We start from the raw sequence: 21,497 nt of genomic DNA, 5'->3' as shown, positions 1-21,497 counted from the left end.
GTTGAATAGACTGGGAGATTTTCCCCTGGAGCACAGGAGGCTGAGGGGTGATCTTATAGAGGTCTATAAAATAATGAGCAGCATAGATAGGGTAGATAGTCAACATCTTTTCGCAAAGGTAGGGCAGTCTAAAACTAGAGGTTTTAGGTTTAAGGTAAGAAGGGAAAGATACAAAAGGGTCCAGAGAGGCAATATTTTCATACATAGCGTGGTGAGTGTCTGGAACAAGCTGTCAGAGGCAGTAGTCGAGGCGGGTACAATTCTGTCTTTTAAAAAACATTTAGACAGTTATGTGGGAAAGCTGGGTATAGAGGGTTATGGGCGAAATGCGAGCAATTGGGACTAGCTCAGTGGTAAAAACTGGGTGGGCTGGACAATTTGGGCCGAAGGGCCTGTTTTCATGCTATAAACCTCTATGACTCTATCCAACGCAGCAAAACATTCCTATATTCCATTTCCTTTGCAATAAACAATTCCATGGACCTCACTAATCACTTGCTGTACCTGCAGACTTACTTGAGATCGGGCACCCCGATCCCTCTGTATCTCAGAGTTCTGCAATATCTCTCCATTTAAATAATATTGTTTTATTTAATTCTTCCTGACAAAGTGGACAATTCACATTTTCTAAAGTTAGGCTCCATCTATCAGATTTTTGCCCACTCACTTAACCTACTTTTAGTCCTTTGCAGACTCCTTAAATTCACTTCACAAATTACTTTCCTGCCTGAATTTGAGGCATCAGAAAATTTAGCCGCAGACATTCAATCCCGTCATCCAACACATTCATACAGATTGTAAATGGATGGGAGCCCAGCACTGATCCTGGTGACATTCCACTTGTCACATCTTACCCACCCAGAAATGACCCATTTATGCCTACTGGCTGCTTCCTGTTAGCTAACCAGTCCTCTATCCATGCTGATGTGTTGCTCCCACACCATGAGCTCTTATTTTGTGTAATCACCTTTAATGTGGCACCTTGGGAAATACCTTCTGCAAATCCAGGTAAAGCACATCTGCAGCTTCCCCTCAAGTGAATAAATGTAATCAGGAAAAGTCCCAACAAATTCAAATATTTTCCTGTTAAAAGTTAATTGCTGTAATAGAATATGCGACTGGAGAGAGGGATAATCACAGGTTAAAGAAGTGTGAATAGTGTCAAGCCAGGACAGCCTTCTTCACAGCCTTCAATATGTCATCGCTGAAGAGGAACACCTTGCCACGGTCATCCCCACTACCTGCCTTCAAACAACCGCGCAACCTCAAACAAACCATTGTTTACAGCAAACTACTCAGCCTTCAGAACAGCGACTACGACACTGCACAACCCTGCCATGGCAACCTCTGCAAGACGTGCCAGATCATGGGCATGGGGACCACCATTACACGTGAGAACAGCATTGGCACAAGCACTAGAGAGACAGAAAGGTGCTCGAGGCTCAAATAGAGATTCAAAACTTATAGATAAGGATCTCCGTAAAGGTCAGCAACTTAACATAAGAACATAAGAACTAGGAGCAGGAGTAGGCCATCTGGCCCTTTGAGCCTGCTCCGCCATTCAATGAGAGCATGGCTGATCTTTTGTGGACTCAGCTCCACTTTCCGGCCCGAACACCATAACCCTTAATCCCTTTATTCTTCAAAAAACTATCAATCTTTACCTTAAAAACATGTAATGAAGGAGCCTCAACTGCTTCACTGGGCAAGGAATTCCATAGATTCGCAACCCTTTGGGTGAAGAAGTTCCTCCTAAACTCAGTCCTAAATCTACTTCCCCTTATTTTGAGGCTATGTCCCCTAGTTCTGCTTTCACCCGCCAGTGGAAACAACCTGCCCGCATCTATCCTATCTATTCCCTTCATAATTTTAAATGTTTCTATAAGATCCCCCTTCATCCTTCTAAATTCCAATGAGTACAGTCCCAGTCTACTCAACCTCTCCTCATAATCCAACCCCTTCAGCTCTGGGACTAACCTAGTGAATCTCCTTTGCACACCCTCCAGTGCCAGTACGTCCTTTCTCAAGTAAGGAGACCAAAACTGAACACAATACTCCAGGTGTGGCCTCACTAACACCTTATACAATTGCAACATAACCTCCCTAGTCTTAAACTCCATCCCTCTAGCAATGAAGGACAAAATTCCATTTGCCTTCTTAATCACCTGTTGCACCTGTAAACCAACCTTCTGTGACTCATGCACTAGCACACCCAGGTCTCTCTGCACAGCGGCATGCTTTAATAGTTTATCGTTTAAATAATAATCCTGTTTGCTGTTATTCCTACCAAAATGGATAACCTCACATTTGTCAACATTGTATTCCATCTGCCAGACCCTAGCCCATTCACTTAACCTATCCAAATCCCTCTGCAGACTTCCAGTATCCTCTGCACTTTTCGCTTTACCACTCATCTTAGTGTCATCTGCAAACTTGGACACATTGCCCTTGGTCCCCAACTCCAAATCATCTATGTAAATTGTGAACAATTGTGGGCCCAACACGGATCCCTGAGGGACACCACTAGCTACTGATTGCCAACCAAAGAAACACCCAATAATCCCCAATCTTTGCTTTCTATTAATTAACCAATCCTCTATCCATGCTACTACTTTACCCTTAATGCCATGCATCTTTATCTTATGCAGCAACCTTTTGTGTGGCACCTTGTCAAAGGCTAGTTGTTGGAACTTGTTGGAAAAAAAATCAAATTCCCAGTCAACAAATTAAAGGATCACACGACGGGACTTCACGTTTTATGACTTTTAATGCAACAAACAAACTAGAAGCTACTTTGACAAAGGGACATCTGGACTTGAAACGTGAGCTCCTTTCTCTCCCTACAGATGCTGACAGACCTGCTGAGATTTTCCAGCATTTTCTCTTTGGTTTTAGAAGCTACTTTAACTCAGAAGCCTACACATTAAACTATAAAATAGAACTTTGCCCTTTTACATAAACTATAATCACACTCCACGATTATAGTTACTCTGTCCTGGAAGTCAAAACTTAATTGTCTCAGAATCTGTCCAAAGTGATGATTCATTCCCGAGGATTTACTTCCGTTCTTCAACCAAGACACCGAGAAACAAAGGGAGAACAGAATAGAATGTGAACTAGCAAAATACATAAAAATGGACTGTTGAAGCTACTACGGCTACGTAAAAAGGAAACGTTTTGCTCAGACAAAGGTTTGTCCGTTCCAGATAGAGTCAGGGGAATTTAGAATGCGGAATAGAGATCTCTACAGCTACCTCATTCAACACTCTGGGATGTAGATAATCAGCTTTTGGGCATTTATTCACTTCCAGCCCCATTAATTTCTCCAGTACTACTAATCTCTGCCAGTCCCTTGGTTCTCTGGTGTTTTAGGGACAATTTCTGTATCTTCCTCTGTGAAGACAGACACACATTGTTTAGTTTCTCTGCCATTTCCTTACTTCCCATTACAAACTCTCCTGTCTGTGTGTGGAATGGACCCACATTGGTTTTTGCTAATCTTTTCCTTTTCACATTCCTGTCGAGGCTTTTCCACTCGGTTTTTATCTTTCTCGCCAGTTTGCTCTCATCAGTTTCTTGGTCCTCCTTTGCTGAATTCTAATGGATCTCATGGAATCTTTAACTTTTCTTGTTAACCAAGATTGCATCACTTTTCCTGTTGGATATTTGTTCCTTAAAGGAATCTATATTTGTTGTATATATGTGAATAAAAGGTTGCAAACATCCCAGAGGACCATAGGCTGCTCTCGCCATTGACAGAGAGAGAGCTGACTGGAGGCGATTTAACCCGAGGGTCAGCACACCTCAGGCGAGGGGCCTGATTGAGAAGGCCGGGCCTTCATCAATAAACTCAGCCAGTACGGGAGTTGAATCCTCACTGTTGGCCTCGCTCTGCATCATCAACCCCCTGATAAATATGTAATAATTCCTTAAATATTAGGTATTCCCGGTACCAATCAGTTTCCCATCCACCTCAGACAACTTGCCCCTCGTACCCTGATAGTTTTCTTCTGTGAGGAACACCCAGATAAATTAAACACAAGAACCATGTAACCACCAGGGCCCATCTCCATGGCAATGTGGCATGCTTTGGCGGGGTACCAAACAGAAATAGTAACTAAATATCTTCACACTTCCAAACCCCCTTTCACTCTGTGATCCTTGTGAAATTTGAAGCCAGTTATTAGCAACAAGGCTCAAAGAGCATCAGCCCACTGGAGGCAAAGTTGTGAGATCAGCCAGTCCAGCAGAAAGAAACCCTCCGACCATCCCCACTGATCACCTGTCAGAATGAACAAAATGCAGTTCTGGGTGTAGAGCAGGAACAATAACAGCAGAATCCAAACCCTGTAATCAATTGTGAAATTGTTGGTGTCACAGCAGGTGCGATGAAATGTGCAATCCCGTCTCACATTGAGATGTGAATGGCCTCTCCCCAGTTTGAACTTGGTGTCTCCGCAGGTTGGATAACTGAGTAAATCCTCTCCCACACTGAGAGCAGATGAATGGCTTCTCCCCAGTGTGAACTCGCTGGTGTCTCCACAGGTGGGATAACTGAGTGAATCCCTTCCCACACTGAGAGCAGGTGAATGGCCTCTCCCCAGTGTGAACTCGCTGGTGTCTCCGCAGGGTGGATGAATCAATGAATTCCTTTCCACACTGAGAGCAGGTGAATGGCCTCTCCCCAGTGTGAACTCGCTGGTGTCTCCGCAGGTCAGATACTTCACTAAATCCTTTCCCACACTGACAACAGTTGAACGGCCTCTCCCCAGTGTGAACACGCAGGTGTTTCTGCAGGTTGGATACCTCAGTAAATCCCTTCCCACACTGAGAGCAGGTGAATGGCCTCTCCCCAGTGTGAAATCGCTGGTGTCTCCGCAGGGTGGATAACTGAGTAAATCCTTTCCCACACTGAGAGCAGGTGAATGGCCTCTCCCCAGTGTGAACACGCTGGTGTCTCCGCAGGTCGGATACTTCACTAAATCCTTTCCCACACTGACAACAGGTGAACGGCCTCTCCCCAGTGTGAACGCGCTGGTGTTTCTGCAGGTCGGATACTTCAGCAAATCCTTTCCCACACAGGGAGCAGGTGAATGGTCTCTCCCCAGTGTGAACTCGCTGGTGTCTCAATAGGTGGGACGAATCACAGAATCCTTTCCCACATTGGGAGCAGGTGAACGGCCTCTCCCCAGTGTGAACTCGCTGGTGTGACTGCAGGTTGGATAATTGAGTAAATCCTTTCCCACACTGAGAGCAGGTGAACGGCCTCTCCCCAGTGTGACTGCGTCGATGAGTCTCCAGCTGAGATGGGAATCTGAATCCCTTCCCACAGTCCACACATTTCCATGGTTTCTCCATGTTTTGGGTTTCCTCGTGTCTCTCCAGGTTGGGCAATCACAGATACAACACGGGTACCGTCTCTTCCCGCTGTGAATGGTGTGATTTATTTTCAGGCTGTGTAACTGGTTAAAGCTCTTTCCACAGTCAGTTCACTGGAACTCTCTCTCGGGTGTGTGTTGTGTGGGTCTCGGTGCTTTTCCAGTCACACTGATGTTTCCACAGTCAGTTCACTGGAACACTCTCACTCGGGTGTGTGTTGTGTGGGTCTCGGTGCTTTTCCAGTCACACTGATGTTTGAAATGTTTAGAAGCTGATAGTTCGGGCAATCAATTCTTCTTTTAGATTCAAAGGCAGATGATATTCAGAGTCCGATGATACTCAGGTTCCAAGCAATTGTGTGACTGTCAGATCGTGATGTAACATTGAGATTTCTGTCTGTAATTCCTCCTCATCTAATATCCTGTGAAAACAATATACCAAAGTCATCATTGTTAGTACAGGATAGTAACTCAGACAGACAATTCTAGTTCCGATGGAACATTATTTCCTCTCTCGTTCTCCAAAAGCTGTAAATCTCCATCCCATACACTCTCCCTCCATTCTGACTCTGCTGTATCTAATATTCACCCTCCCAATTCTCCTGAAGGTGCTGGTTCATGCTGATTGACAGATGCAAGCTCAGCTCACTGCTTCCTGACCACGACACAGAGATTAGAATAGGAGCAAGATTAGGCCATTCGGCGCACAGAGTCTGCTCAATCATTCAATGAGATCCTTGGCCGATCTACCTCAGCACCATTTTCCCACACTATCCTCCATATCCCTCAACATCTTCAATATCTGGAAACCTATCAATCTGTGTCTTGGAAATACTTGATGACTGAAGCTCCAGCATCCTCGCGGGGAGAGAATTCCAAACCTTCACCGCATCCTTGAATAAAGAAATCCCTCCTCATCTCAGCTTTCTCTCTATTTTCCTGCCAGTTCCCCATAACCCTCGACACCCTCTATTAGAAATATGTCTGTGGCGGGGAGGGGGGGGGGGGGTGTCAGGCATGTGATACGGATGTGGGAGTAGCTGCTTTTCAGCAGCAACACAAAGCGTCGAGGCTTCAATGAAGTTCAAAGGCAGCACAAGCCTGTGGGCAGTGAATAACGTCAGGCTTTATCGTGAGACCCGAAAAATGGACTCCAACAACTTGATCAAGTCTTTCAATAATCCAACTATTGCCTTGACCTTCATTAAATGCATGAAGGGCAAGGATCTGGAGGGATGGTTTGCAGCTCGGACTAACTCAGGTTTTAATCCAGACTCTTTCCCTGTCATGGTGTTGTCTGAATTTCAGAATCACAGAAATACACACAAGGACAGGAGTAGACCATTCAGCCCCTCTTGTCTGTCCTGCTATTTAGTGAGATCATGGCTGGTGTGACGTAACTCCATATCCCTGAATATATTTGCTTAACAAAACTCTATTTCAGATTTAAAATTAACAACTGATGCAGCTTCACCTACTGTTTGTGGGAGAGAGTTCCAAACCGCTCCCACCCTGTGTGTGAAGGAGTTCTTCCTAACAACTCTACTGAATGGTCTAGTCCTAATTTTTAGACAATGATCCCAGTTTTAGAATCTACAACCAGTGGAAATAGTTTATCTTTATCTACCCTGTCTTTCCCTTTTAATATCTTAAATACTTCAATCAGATCACACCTTAATTGTCTAAATATTTGACGAAAACAGGTCTAATTTGTGGTTATAACTTTGGCTCAGAGCCGCTGTAATCTCTCCCTCATCTCCCATAGCATCCTGGGACACAATTCATCCAGAATTAGTAATCTAATAATCTTCTGGGCAGCATGATAGCACAGTGGTTAACACTGCTGCTTCACAGCAATAGGCATCTGGGTTCAATTCTGCGCTTGGCTCACTGTCTGTGGGGAGTCTGTATGTTCTCTCTGTGTTTGCGTGGGGTTTTTCCGGGTGCTCCGGTTTCCTCCCACAAGTCCCGATAGATGAGCTTGTGAGATGAATTGGACATTCTGAATTCTCACTGTGTACCCGAACAGGCGCCGAAGTGTGACGACTAGGGGATTTTCATCATAACCTCATTGCAGTGTTAATGTAAGTCTACATGTGACACTAATAAAGATTATTATGAATGGGCCAAAGAGCCTCTATCCGTGCTGTAAAGAGAGTGAATGAATGAGAAGGACTTTACAGAGAAACTAGCAAAGCCACAACATTCACCAGCTCTAAGGACACACCTCAGCTCCCTTTCCAATCTGAAAGTAGCCTGGGCTGGATTTACATTCCCCTTAATTCATCATTGCTGGGTGATAATCCTGTACTTCCTTATCTCACACCACTGTGACAGCACCTTCACTACACAGACTGCAGCAACTGACCAAACATCACCATCCCAGTTATTCCTGAAGGCACCGCCTTCCCTTCCAACCTGGCCCCTTGCCTGAGGTGTGGTGATCCTCAGGTCACATCACCGCCGGTCAGCTCTCTCCCGGGACCTGCTTCACAGCCACCATCTTGGGGAAGCAGAGCGCATGCGCTGGCGTCTTGGTGACGCAACAGCTGGTGGGCGGGGCCTGAAGGTTTCTGTTCCCAGCCGGGTCCTAATGCCCTAATGTTAAAGCGTTTGCAACAGGTTTTTTAAATGTTTCACCCACTCCCTGGCTGCAGCTGATGTTTTCAGGCTGGAAGTGTCAATGGATCACGTATACATTCAGTGTGAGAGGCTGCAGCCTCTATATAGCTACCTGAAGGGGGTTATACAACGGGTGATTACATTTCATGGTCCTTTCCCGACCATTATCAGGATGTTTGTGTGATTTTTCTGACCCTCAGCGTGATATTTCTTTATTTAAAATACATTTCAGCAGCAGGCGTACTGGTGATTTTTAAAGGAATAAAAGTTATTTATTTTCACAACCTTTCCCTGGATGTTTGAGCATCTAAGTCTCTCGGCTCTTTCACTCACTGACATACACAGAAATTAGGTACAGGTGAAGTTGAAGGTGTGATGATGAAAACGGAATGTAGACTGCAATCTTTATGTCGCTGCAGGCCTGTTGTCTTCTTATTGAGCTGATTCTTTAGTTGGAGTGAAGCGTTTTTAGACACAAATAATTCTCATGAGTCTCTGAAGTTTCTCATATGACCATATGATATAGGAGCAGAATTAGGCCATTTGGCCCATGGAGTCTGCTCCTCCATTCAATCGTGGCTGATATTTTCTCATCCCCATTCCCCTGCCTTCTCCCTATAACCCGTGATCCCCTTATTTCTTCCATTTTTTTTTTTATTGGAATTTTTTGCAGAAAATATAACAAAAAGTATAGCAAAAAGCAGTAATATGCAACTAACAGCCCCATAACACCCACAATTCCCCCCATACCGTAACATCACATGTATCAGATTCCCCCACCCCCCCCCCCCAAACAAGAGAACTTAACCATAAATTAAAATTAGATAAATCAAATTTAAATAAAATAAGCTAACATAATCAACGTCCCCCCCCCCCACCCCCCCCCCCCCCCCCCACCCCCCGGGTTGCTGCTGCTACTGTCCCAGTACCCTATCGTTGAGCCAGAAAGTCGAGGAAAGGTTGCCACCGTTTAAAGAACCCTTGCACCGATCCTCTCAGGGCGAATTTAACCTTCTCAAGCTTAATAAAGCCCGCCATGTCATTGATCCAGGTCTCCACGCTTGGGGGCCTCGCGTCCTTCCACTGTAGCAAAATCCTTCGCCGGGCTACTAGGGACGCAAAGGCCAGCACACCGGCCTCTTTCGCCTCCTGCACTCCCGGCTCTACCCCGTGATCCCCTTATTAATAAATAACCTACCTATCTCTGTCCTAAAGACACTCAGTGACTTGGCCTCCACAGCCTTCTGCGGCAAAGTGTTCCACAGATTCACCACCTGAAGAAATTCCTCCTCATCTCTGTTTCAAAGTATCGTCCCTTTAGTATGAGATGGTGTCCTCTGGTTCTATTTTTTGCTGCAAGTGGAAACATCCTCTCCATGTCCACTCTATCCAGGCCTCGCAGTATCTTGTAAGTTTCAATAAGTTTCCCTCTCATCCTTCTAAACCCCAACGAGTTCAGACCCAAAGTCCTCAAACGTTCTTGTAGATGAAAATCCAGGAGGTTGGGTCTGAGGTGGGCTTGGAAGCTGGAATAAGTTCAGTCCTGTGGCTGCACTGGGAGACATTCAGCTCTGCTGGTTCAGCTGGTTCCTGGTGTTTCAGATGCTTCTCACACACACACATTTGCTTTGTCCAAGGTTTATTATACTGCATCCCTGACAATTAACTACCGGGTTAAAACTCTGAGATCCAGAACACCCCGATGCAATAGCAGTTTACGATGCTCACTCATGCTTATCTTTGTATCAATTCAAGTTCATTCTCCTCAAATGCTGGTTCATCCTGACACTACGAGACATTTAAACTTCACAGGTGGCTGCAAAGTTTCCTTATTCAGGTCCGTGTTTAACTAAATATTTGTCACAGTAACTTCATTTCAGTGTTAATATAAGCCTACTTGTGACAGTAAAGATTATTGTTATTATGGAGGTGTGTGAGTGGTTATTCGGGCTGCTGACTTCTGTTCCATGGTCTTGTCTATTCCCAGTGGCCCTGCAGAGGCAGCATGCGATATCCACCGGACTGTTTGACACCTTCCAGTGGATACCTCAGCGGACAGAGTGTTTCAGAGACACTGGGAACAATATTCTGGTTCAGTTAGGAAGGTTCCCTACACTTTGTTTGGGATTTCTAGCTGATTTTGGTCTTTTATTTTGACTGAACCACATGCTTGGGGAAAGCAAGAGAGGAAAGAAGGTTCGATAGAAACTAGAATGATCTGTTGTGAATTTCTATCCCATTCTTAGAGTGATTATGTTTGTAAACTTCTTTTTCAGGCATTAGAACGGAAGGATTAGCAGCTGGGCAACTCGAACCAAATATAACATCAAGATCTGACAGTCACTTAATTCATTAGGGTCTAAATATCACAAACATAGAACATAGAACATTACAGCGCCGTACAGGCCCTTCGGCCCACGATGTTGCGCCGTCCTGTGATACCCTTCTAAAGTCCCTCAACACTATTCTCTTATTGTCCATATGCCTATCCAATGACCATTTGAATGCGTTTAGTGTTGGCGAGTCCACTATTGTTGCAGGCAGGGCATTCCACGCCCTTACAACTCTCTGAGTAAAGAACCTACCTCTGACATCTGTCCTATGTCTATCTCACCTCAATTTAAAGCTATGTCCCCTCGTGCTGGACATCACCATCCGAGGAAAAAGGCTCTCGATGTCCACCCTATCTAATCCTCTGATCATCTTGTATACCTCAATTAAGTCCCCTCTTAACCTTCTTCTCTCTAACGAAAACAGCCTCAAGTCCATCAGCCTTTCCTCATATGATCTTCCCTCCTGTTGCGTGTTTTACTTGAGTGTATTACGCGTTTATTGGAGTGTATTAACACGCCTCTGTTTAAAGGCCGTGTGCTTAACACTACTACAGCTCTGTGTATGTAATTTCAGCTCGGAGTCGCCAGGTGCCGTATTTAGACACCTCACAAGTATATCAAGGTCAGGTTCAAAGTAATAAAACTGTACACCGATTAGTAAGTTCAAACGATTAATATTTATTATAACCAATATAATAAATACGCATGCATACGCTAAAGACTAATACTTATTTCTACTATTAAACGACTAAATACTTATCTAAGTAGGAACCAGCAAAGTCAGGGGACAAGGCCTTTGTTCCTTTCTGGACTGCACCTTCTGTTCACTAATAGTCGGCTAGAGTATAAGCAATGCCGGGTTCACTTAGTGAGCATCGTTTTGGCACTTACTGAACGATGGCTGGTGCTCAACGGCCGGTGATGAAAGACAGGATCTGGAGGCTGGAGTCGGAGTCAGAAGCGGAGCCGGAGCAAAAACAGCAGATCTGGGCCGGAGTCAACAGCAAGCCGGAGCAACAACAGATAGATCTGGGCCGGGGTCAACAGCAAGCCGGAGCAACAACAGACAGAACCCAGAACCAGGGTCCCCCAATGTCCGTGCCTCTTCGGGGCGGGCCTTTACCTGCCATGTATCGATTGGGTCATTTCCCAATCGATATCTTACAAATCCCCCAATCTGAGGGTCTCTTCTCGATGGGTGGGGCGGTCTCTAGGGTCCTTTGTGGTGGATACTTCTGGTGCCGTTTCGTCTGGGCCTCTCTCAAAAGTATCTATTCATATCTAAATGTATCTATTGTGCTGGCCTGGATCTTGATCGCCTCATTACTATGCAAAGCGTTGTTGCCATTTACACCTTTGGTTGAGATCTTGCGCCTGGCCATAAACTGGTTTCGATACGTGCAGAATGCTAATTAGCCTTTTGCAAACTGCTTGTCCTTACTAAGACTGTTTTCTCCCTACAGCCTTAGCAGTTCTCCATTTTGGTAGCCCAGTGTCCATCTCCTCATATGATCTTCCCTCCATACCAGGCAACATTCTTGTAAATCGCCTCTGTACCCTTTCCAATGATTCCACATCCTTCCTATAATGTGGCGACCAGAACTTCACACAATACTCCAAATGCGGCCGCACCAGAGTTTTGTACAACTGCAACATGACCTCATGGCTCCGAAACTCAATTCCTCTACCAATAAAAGCTAACACACCGTACACCTTCTTAACAACCCTCTCAACCTGGGTGGCAACTTTCAGGGATCTATGGACATGGACACCGAGATCTCTCTGCACGTCCACACTACCAAGAATCTTACCGTTATCCCAGTACTCTGCCTTCCTGTTATTCCTTCCAAAATGAATCACCTCACACTTTTCTGCATTAAACTCCATTTGCCACCTGTCAGCCCAGCTCTGCAGCTTATCTATGTCCCTCTGTAACTTGTAACATCCTTCTGCACTGTCCACAACTCCACCGACTTTAGTGTCATCTGCAAATTTACTCACCCATCCTTCAACGCCCTCCTCCAGGTCATTTATAAAAATGACAAATAGCAACGGCCCCAAAACAGATCCTTGTGGCACACCACTAGTAACTGGACACCTGTCAGAGCATTTCCCATCAACCACCACTCTTTGTCTTCTATCAGCGAGCCAATTTCTGATCCAAACTGCTAAATCACCCTGAATCCCATGCCTCTGTATTTTCTGCAATAGCCTACCGTGGGGAACCTTATCAAACGCTTTACTGAAATCCATATACACCACATCAACTGCTTTACCCTCATCCACCTGTTTGGTCACCTTCTCGAAGAACTCAATAAGGTTTGTGAGGCACGACCTACCCTTCACAAAACCATAAGACCATAAGACATAAGACATAGGAGTGGAAGTAAGGCCATTCGGCCCATCGAGTCCACTCCGCCATTCAATCATGGCTGATGGGCATTTCAACTCCACCTCCCAGCATTCTCCCCATAGCCCTTAATTCCTCGCGACATCAAGAATTTATCTATCTCTGCCTTGAAGCCATTTAGCGTCCCGGCCTCCACTGCACTCTGCGGCAATGAATTCCACAGGCCCACCACTCTCTGGCTGAAGAAATGTCTCCGCATTTCTGTTTTGAATTTACCCCCTCTAATTCTAAGGCTGTGCCCACGGGTCCTCGACTCCTCGCCTAACGGAAACAGTTTCTTTGCGTCCATCCTTTCTAAGCCATGTATTATCTTGTAAGTTTCTATTAGATCTCCCCTTAACCTTCTGAACTCCAATGAATACAATCCCAGGAACGCCAGCCGTTCCTCATATGCTAGACCCGCCATTCCAGGGATCATCCGTGTGAATCTCCGCTGGACACGCTCCAGTGCCAGTATGTCCTTCCTGAGATGTGGGGCCCAAAACTGGACACAGTACTCCAAATGGGGCCTAACCAGAGCCTTATAAAGGCTCAGTAGCACATCGCTGCTTTTATATTCCAACCCTCTTGAGATAAATGACAACATAGCATTTGCTTTCTTAATCACGGATTCAACCTGCATGTTTACCTTTAGGGAATCCTCGACTAGCACTCCCAGATCCCTTTGTACTTTGGCATTATGAATTTTCTCACCGTTTAGAAAGTAGTCTATGCTTGGATTCTTTTTTCCAAAGTGCAAGACCTCACATTTTCTCACGTTGAAATGCATCAGCCATTTCCTGCACCACTCTCCCAAACTGTCTAGATCCTTCTGCAGCCTCCCCACTTCCTCAGCACTACCTGCCTGACCACCTAACTTCGTATCATCAGCAAACTTCGCTAGAATGCCCCCAGTCCCTTCATCCAGATCATTAATATATATGGTGAACAGCTGCGGCCCCAACACTGAACCCTGTGGGACACCGCTGGTCACCGGCTGCCATTCCGAAAAAGAACCTTTTATCCCAACTCTCTGCCTTCTGTCAGACAGCCAATCCTCAACCCATGCCAGTAGCTCACCTCGAACACCATGGGCCCTCACCTTACTCAGCAGCCTCCTGTGTGGCACCTTATCAAAGGCCTTTTGGAAATCCAGATAGACCACATCCACTGGGTTTCCCTGGTCTAACCTACTTGTCACCTCCTCAAAGAATTCTAACAGGTTCGTCAGGCACGACCTCCCCTTACTAAATCCATGTTGACTTGGTCTAATCCGACCCTGCTCTTCCAAGAATTTAGAAATCTCATCCTTAACGATCGATTCTAGAATTTTACCAACAACCGAGGTTAGGCTAATTGGCCTATAATTTTCCATCTTTTGTCTTGATCCTTTCTTGAACAAGGGGGTTACAACAGCGATCTTCCAATCGTCCGGGACTTTCCCTGACTCCAGTGATTTTTGAAAGATCTCAACCAACGCTTCCGCTATTTCTTCAGCCACCTCCCTCAGAACTCTAGGATGTAGCCCATCGGGGCCAGGAGATTTGTCAATTTTAAGACCTTTTAGCTTTTTTAGCACCATCTCTTTTGTAATGGCAACCATACTCAACTCAGCCCCCTGACCCTTTATAATTTTTGGGATATTACTAACGTCTTCCACTGTGAAGACAGACGCAAAGTACTTATTAAGTTCTCCAGCCATTTCCTCATCTCCCATCACTAGCCTTCCAGAATCAGTTTGAATTGGCCCAATGTCTACTTTGGCCTGACGTTTGTTTCTTATGTATTGAAAGAAACTTTTACTATCATTTCTTATATTACTGGCTAGCCTGCCTTCATATTTGATCCTCTCCTTCCTTATTTGTCTCTTTGTTAACCTCTGTTTGTTTTTGTAGCCTTCCCAATCTTCTGATTTCCCGGTGCTTTTGGCCACTTTATAGGATCTCTCTTTTTCTTTGATACATTTCCTGACCTCCTTTGTCAGCCATGGCTGTCTAATCCCTCCCTGGATAATCTTTCTTTTCTTGGGGATGAACCTCTGTACAGTGTCCTCAATTATGCATACAAACTCCTGCCATTTTTGCTCTACTGTCTTCCCTGCTAGGGTCTGCTTCCAGTTGATTTTCACCAGTTCCTCTCTCATGCCCTCGTAATTACCTTTATTTAACTGTAACACCATTACATCCGATTTTGCCTTCTCTCTTTCAAACTGCAGACTGAACTCAACCATATTATGATCGCTGCTTCCTAAGTGTTCCCTTACTTTAAGATCTTTAATAAAGTCTGGTTCATTACATAGCACTAGGTCCAGAATAGCCTGCTCCCTTGTGGGCTCCATGACAAGCTGTTCCAAAAAGCCATCTTGTAAGCATTCCATGAATTCCTTTTCTTTGGATCCACTGGCTACATTATTTACCCAATCCACCTGCATATTGAAGTCCCCCATGATCACTGTGACCTTGCCTTTCTGACATGCCTTTTCTATTTCCCGGTACATGTTGCGCCTCTGGTCCTGACCACTGTTAGGCGGTCTGTACATAACTCCCATTATGGTTTTTTTGCCTTTGTGGTTCCTCAATTCTACCCACACAGACTCCACATCATCCGACCCTATGTCGTTTAGTGCCATAGATTTAATTTTGTTCTTAACTAACAAGGCAACCCCACCCCCTCGGCCCACCTCCCTGTCTTTTCGATAGGTTGTATATCCTTGGATGTTTAACTGCCAGTCCTGAACCCCCTGCAGCCATGTCTCTGTGATGCCTACCACATCATAATCATTCACGATGATCTGTGCCATTAGTTCATCTACTTTGTTACAAATGCTACGAGCATTCAGGTAAAGTGCCTTAATGTTAACTTTCTTATCAGTACAGATATTGGAAGTCCTAAGATGTCCAAAGTTATCCTTCCTTTTTGTTGCATTCCTAGTCTGCCTCAAGCTTAAATCCACCTGCCTACATGTTATCCTCCTGCGTATCTTGCCATTTAACTCCCTGCTCCCTGTCGCTTTCACTTTCCCTTCCCCCCAACTCAGAAGTTTAAATTCTGAGTGTTGACTATCTCTAATCAAATTATTCCTTTCCAGATGATTATGCATCCTATCTCTTATAAACCTTTCCAAGACTTTTCCCACAACAGAAGTAAAGCTCACTGGTCTATAGTTACCGGGGTTATCTCTACTCCCCTTCTTGTACAAGGGGACACCATTTGCTATCCTCCAGTCCTCTGGCATTATTCCTGTAGACAACATGACTTGAAGATCAAAGCCAAAGGCTCAGCAATCTCCTCCCTAGCTTCCCAGAGAATCCTAGGATAAATCCCATCCATCCCAGGGGACTTATCTATTTTTACACTTTCCAGAATTGCTAACACCTCCTCCTTATGAACCTCAAGCCCTTCTAGTCCAGTCGCCTGTATCTCAGTATTCTCCTCGACAACTTTGTCTTTTTCCTGTGTGAATACTGAGGAAGAATACTCATTTAGCACCTCCCCTATCTCCTCGAACTCTACGCACAACTTCCCACTGCTGTCCTTGACTGGCCCTACTCTTACCTTAGTCATTCTTTTATTCTTGACATACCCATAGAAAGCTTTAGGGTTATCCTTGACCCTACCTGCCAAAGACTTCTCATGTCCTCGCTTGGCTCTTCTTAGCTCTCTCTTTAGAGCCTTCCTAGCTAACTTGTAACTCTCAAGCGACCCAACTGAACCATCACATCTCATCTTCACATAAGCCTCCTTCTTCCTCTTGACAAGTGTTTCAACTGCTTTAGTAACCGATGTTTCCCTCACTCGACCATTTCCTCCCTGCCTAACAGGTACATACTGTCAATGTGTTTGTCTGTTTTGACTGTGGGAAGAGATTTCAAACATCAGTGTGACTGTAAAAGCCCCTAGACAACCCCCCCCCCCCCCCACCCCCGAGTGAGAGTGTTCCAGTGAACTGACTGTGGAAAGAGCTATAACCATGTACATAGCCTGAAAAATCATCTTGTTTCCTCTTGTGGGAGAGTCTAGGACCAGAGGGCATAATCTAAGATTAAGGAGTCTCAAATTTAGGACAGAGGTGAGGAGACATTCTTCCATTAGAGCGGAGTGAATCAGTGGAATTCTTCAGCTGTGAAATCATCTGTCTCTGGTGTTTACCATAAAAAGACAAAGGTGAAGGTGTCGTAATCCGGATGGGCCGCTTGGTGGCGCAGTGGCTCTTTCACTGAGGGGCCTTGAGTTCAGACACATCCCAGACAGGACTGGTGAGAAATATCTGTCTGGGAAAGGGGAGAAAACTGAATAATCGGGGAAGAGGATCAGTGTCGATGGATCTAGAGAAAGGAGTTCAGATTAGTCTTATTTTTTCATTTTTCATTCAATATTTATTAAAATTTCAGCAAAAATATTACACAAAACTTTATTTTGATGTTTACAAAAGGGAACATAACGATTGAGGGTCACAGTGAGAACAGAACTAATGCCCTCTGAGCTGCCAAATGTATGTACAACTGTAACAGGCACAAGAAAGAGAGAACAGGGGCTCAACATAAAGGGAAGGCAACAGTTGTTAATAAGGTACGAGATAAATTACTTATTTAGACATGACATTGAAAGAAATTATTAGTTACAATTACATTACAGCCAAAATTTTCGCGTACATTTCAAACTGAAAAGCAGAAATACTGTCCATGATTGTCTCAGTTACAGATGCAGAAAAATAAACTGAGAGAATTTTACTGTTAGAGTCACCAAGAGGAGATATTGTATTTCTGTCACACACAGATCATAATAAACAGCTGAGGAAAATCTACAGCGTCCGAACGTCAACCCATCACTTGATCTGTAAAAGAGAGAGAAAATGATGAAGCAGATGTTTATGATCTGGGACATTGATGTTAGAGTTTTTAATCAATCAAACATTTAGTGTTTTTAAACGACTTCTGTCAGTTTGAAGTGTGAGTGGATTGAATCTTCTCACCTTCACCAGAGTGACTGCAGCGCTGTAGGAAATGCTCAGGAAGAACAGGGTGATGAATGTGGAAATGGTTGTCCAGATGTTCCCGTTATCATCCTCATCGTCTTCAGTCCAGGTGTGGTCTGTGGTATCTACGGGGATAGAGCCCAATAAATACAATCAGATTGTTAGTTAATACACGTTTTGTTTTTAATATTCTCGTTTCATTTTCTCCCGCTGCTAATTCATTCTTTAATATATTTGTCGTTGCATATCTACTGTTGAGTTCATGCCACTCGGCCAGGGGCCAGGGGCTGGTTTAGCTCACTCGGCTAAATCACTGGCTTTTAAAGCAGACCAAGCAGGCCAGCAGCACGGTTCGATTCCCGTAACAGCCTCCCCGGACAGGCGCCGGAATGTGGCGACTAGGGGCTTTTCACAGTAACTTCATTGAAGCCTACTCGTGACAATGTGATTTTCATTTCTCACTCGGAAATCGATCTCTGTAACTTTTTTCTTCCAATTAAGGGGCAATTTAACATGGCCAATCCACCTACCCTGCACATCTTTGGGTTGTGGAGGTGAGACCCACGGGTCACGGGGAAAGTCCACAGGGACACAGACCCAGGAGCGGGATCGTGAGGCAGCAGTGCTAACCATTGCGTCACCGTGCTGCCCTTGCCTGACGACTGTGTTTGTTCTTTAGCTTTTGTGTCTGTGTAGATGCGAAATTCGTGTTTCTTTACTCTTCATTTGTGTGTCCCGATGTCTTTATAAGTGTCATTGTGTGTGTTCATGTGTCAATGAGTATTGATCTGTGCATCTGTGTAAATTTATCTTAAGTCAATATGTTTTTATGAGTGTTTTATTCTGTGTGTTTGTGTGTTGAAATCTATGTTTATATATTAATGTCTGTGTTAATAAGTTTATACTTCCCTGCCCAGTAATGAAAGTGTTATTGTGTCTTTATACGTTCAACATGCATGTCATTGTCTTAATGTTTGTGTCTGGATAAGTGCGTTTGTGTGTGTGTGTGTTTGTTGATGCGTGTAATTCATCATAGAATCATCATCGTAGAATCCCGACTGTGCCGAAAGAGGCCATTCGGCCCATTGTGTCTGCACCGACCCTCCGAAAGAGCACTCTGCCTGGACGCATGCCCCTGCCCTGTCCCCAGAACCTGGTAACCCCACCTAACGTTGTGGGCACTAAGCGGTAATATAGCCTGGCCAATCCACCGAACCTGCACATCTTTGGACTGTAGGAGGAAACCGGAGCACTCGGAGGAAACAGGAACAGACACTGGAGAACGTGGGAACACCACACAGTCACCCAAGGCTGGAATTGAACCCGGGTTTATGGTGCTGTGAGGCAGCAGTGCTATTTATGCGTTGATGGCTGTTTATAACTCTCTATTGATGTGTATTGATGACTCTATGAGTATTCATATGTGTTCATGTTAGCGTGTGTACGAGTCTGCTAATATGTGTCTCCGTGTGTCCATAAGTGTGTTAATGTGGATTACTGTCTCTGAATGGAAATATTTCTGTCATCGTGAAATTCTGCGAATGTACATGTTATTTGTTACATTTGTGTTTAATATTCTTCTGTCAGCCTGCTTGTCTGGTTTTATATGTTTGTGTATCTGTGTGGACATGTGGCTGCATGTGTCTGTTTGTGTACATTTGAATAGCCACTTGTGTGTGTGGATTTGTGTGACTATGTGTGGATGTGCTCGTGTGCCTGTCTCTGTATAAATGTGGGCTTGTTTGTGTTTATGTGCATGTTTGTGAATTTGTGCCCACGTTTGCGTGTGTTTTTGTGTCAAAATATGTGTGATTCGTTGTGCCTGGGTGTATGTTTATGCATGTGTGTCTATGTGTGTGTCTATGTGTGTGTTTGTGTCTTCATTTGAGCGTGTGTATGTTTGTGGGTCTGTGTGCATGTATGTGTAGTGTCTGTGTCTGTTTATCTGTCTGTGTATCTGTATCAGCTGCCTGTAGCTTAGCCAGTTGTGGGTATTATTGGTACCGATGTAGAATATGTTGAACTTGCTGCTTATAAATGTGTTTTGTGTGAGTTGCAAGCTGACATCAGGTGACCTAATGCAAAAATACAAGGAGGTGCCTCAGGAGAGACCAGTGAAACCCAGGGAGAATTCAATCACCAGTCTGGATTTGGATTCTGGGGAATCGGTCTCAGCAGACGGATAAGAGGAACAAGGGGGCTAAAAAAATACATCTTGATCATGATGGTCTTTTACACCCTTCAGCCAGTAAGCTACATACCGTCTTGTAATGTCAGTAACTGAGTTCTTAGTCCAGAGAACCGTTTACTTCCAAACTCCCTGCTTGGGGACTGGGAAGATATTGAGTTAATAATCTCCCTCTCTCTGGTCAGCTCAGCAAATTGCCTTTGGGTTCTCCCTGCTGGAGGTGGAGATACACAGAGTTCAATCATCACCGTCCTCCTCTTTTGGTCGGGATAGTGGAGGTAAAGTGGGTTAGTATTGCCCCTTTGCTCTCTTTGTTGGGGAAGTGTGGGTCCAGTGGATTAAATAATGGCCATCCCCATCTCATTGTTGGAAGCGGGTGTACAGTGGATTAACTCAGGCCCCCACCGATTCTTTGTTGGTGAAGTGGGGTACAGTGTGTTAACTAATGCCCCTCCCCCTCTCTTTGCTGGGGAAGTGGGGGTACAGTGGATTAACTAATGCCCCTCCCCCTCTCCCTGTTGGGGAAGTAGGGGTACAGTGTGTTAACTAAAGCCCCTCCCCCTCTCCCTGTTGGGGAAGTGGGGGTACAGTGTGTTAACTAAAGCCCCTCCCCCTCTCCCTGTTGGGGAAGTGGGGGTACAGTGCATTAAGTAATGCCCCTCCCCCTCTTTGTTGTGGAATTGGGTTACGGTGGATTAACTAATGCCCCTCCCCCTCTCTCTGTTGGTGAAGTGGGGGTCCAGTGGATTAACTAATGCCCCTGCCCCTCTCTCTATTGGTGAAGTGAGGGTATGGTGCATTAACTAAAGCCCCTCCCCCTCTCTCTATTGTGGAAGTGGGGATACGGTGGATTAACTAATTCCCCTGCCCCTCTCTCTATTGGTGAAGTGAGGGTATGGTGCATTAACTAATGCCCCTCCCCCTCTCTCTATTGTGGAAGTGGGGGTACAGTGGATTAACTAAAGCCCCTCCCCCTCTTTGTTGGTGAAGTGGGGGTACAGTGGATTAACTAATGCCCCTCCCCCTCTCTGTTGGGGAAGTGGGGTACAGTGGATTAACAATTTCACTTCCCCCTCTCTTTGACTGGGCATTGTTGGTCCATGATTCTGTGTGACCCTCAATCCAGTTCCCAGTGGGTCTGATCCAGCAACTTAAAGCTGACATTAATTTTAAAGGGATGGACAATGAGAGAAGCAGGAACACCGAGATCTAAATGTGATGGGTTTGTTCGTCTGAAATGGGGAATTGTCCGATTTCTCCTCAGCGGGAGGAAAGTCAATGAAGATATTTTGCTGAATCCTGGAATTAATGAGTTTTACTCTGTCTCTAACCCAGGGTGTATCTGAGCTGGGACCACTGGTTGTATCAGACTTGGGGCCGAGACCTGCAGAAATCCGGGTCTCATTGAACAGATCTAATATCAGCAAAATGGAAGCTCCATTAATTAAGCGGATGTGTATTTAAATCACAATTGGAGGAAAAAACCTTTATGATTTTTATTTTAGTTCGAAATGCAATAGATTCTCATTGACATAAATTAACGGTGTCCATCAGAGCGAGGGAAATGTTCACAAAACTGGGTTTACCGCTGGATTTATCAACCGTTCTGTTG

General features: G+C 44.9%; 1 protein-coding gene and 1 pseudogene across 1 annotated transcript in view; one reads left to right on the top strand and one right to left on the bottom strand.

Annotated features, from left to right (window-relative positions):
• The window catches only part of LOC119960291 (zinc finger protein 850-like), a 45,932-nt gene extending 38,043 nt beyond the window's left edge, over positions 1-7,889 (bottom strand). The window contains exons 1-2 of the mRNA XM_038788030.1: positions 7,757-7,889; positions 4,472-5,800 (exon numbers count right to left, since the gene is read on the bottom strand). Coding sequence (XP_038643958.1) covers positions 4,472-5,358 — 887 coding nt within the window. The 5' untranslated portion in view covers positions 5,359-5,800; positions 7,757-7,889. The remainder of the gene's footprint in view (positions 1-4,471; positions 5,801-7,756) is intronic.
• Positions 1-21,497, top strand: part of LOC119960290 — a 132,529-nt pseudogene that overhangs the window by 8,472 nt on the left and 102,560 nt on the right.

This window comes from Scyliorhinus canicula, unplaced genomic scaffold (genome assembly GCF_902713615.1).
Source record: "Scyliorhinus canicula unplaced genomic scaffold, sScyCan1.1, whole genome shotgun sequence".
NCBI classification, from domain to species: Eukaryota; Metazoa; Chordata; class Chondrichthyes; order Carcharhiniformes; family Scyliorhinidae; genus Scyliorhinus; species Scyliorhinus canicula.
The sequence above is the reverse complement of the archived record's forward strand: the minus strand, read 5'-3'. Positions and strand labels throughout refer to the sequence as shown.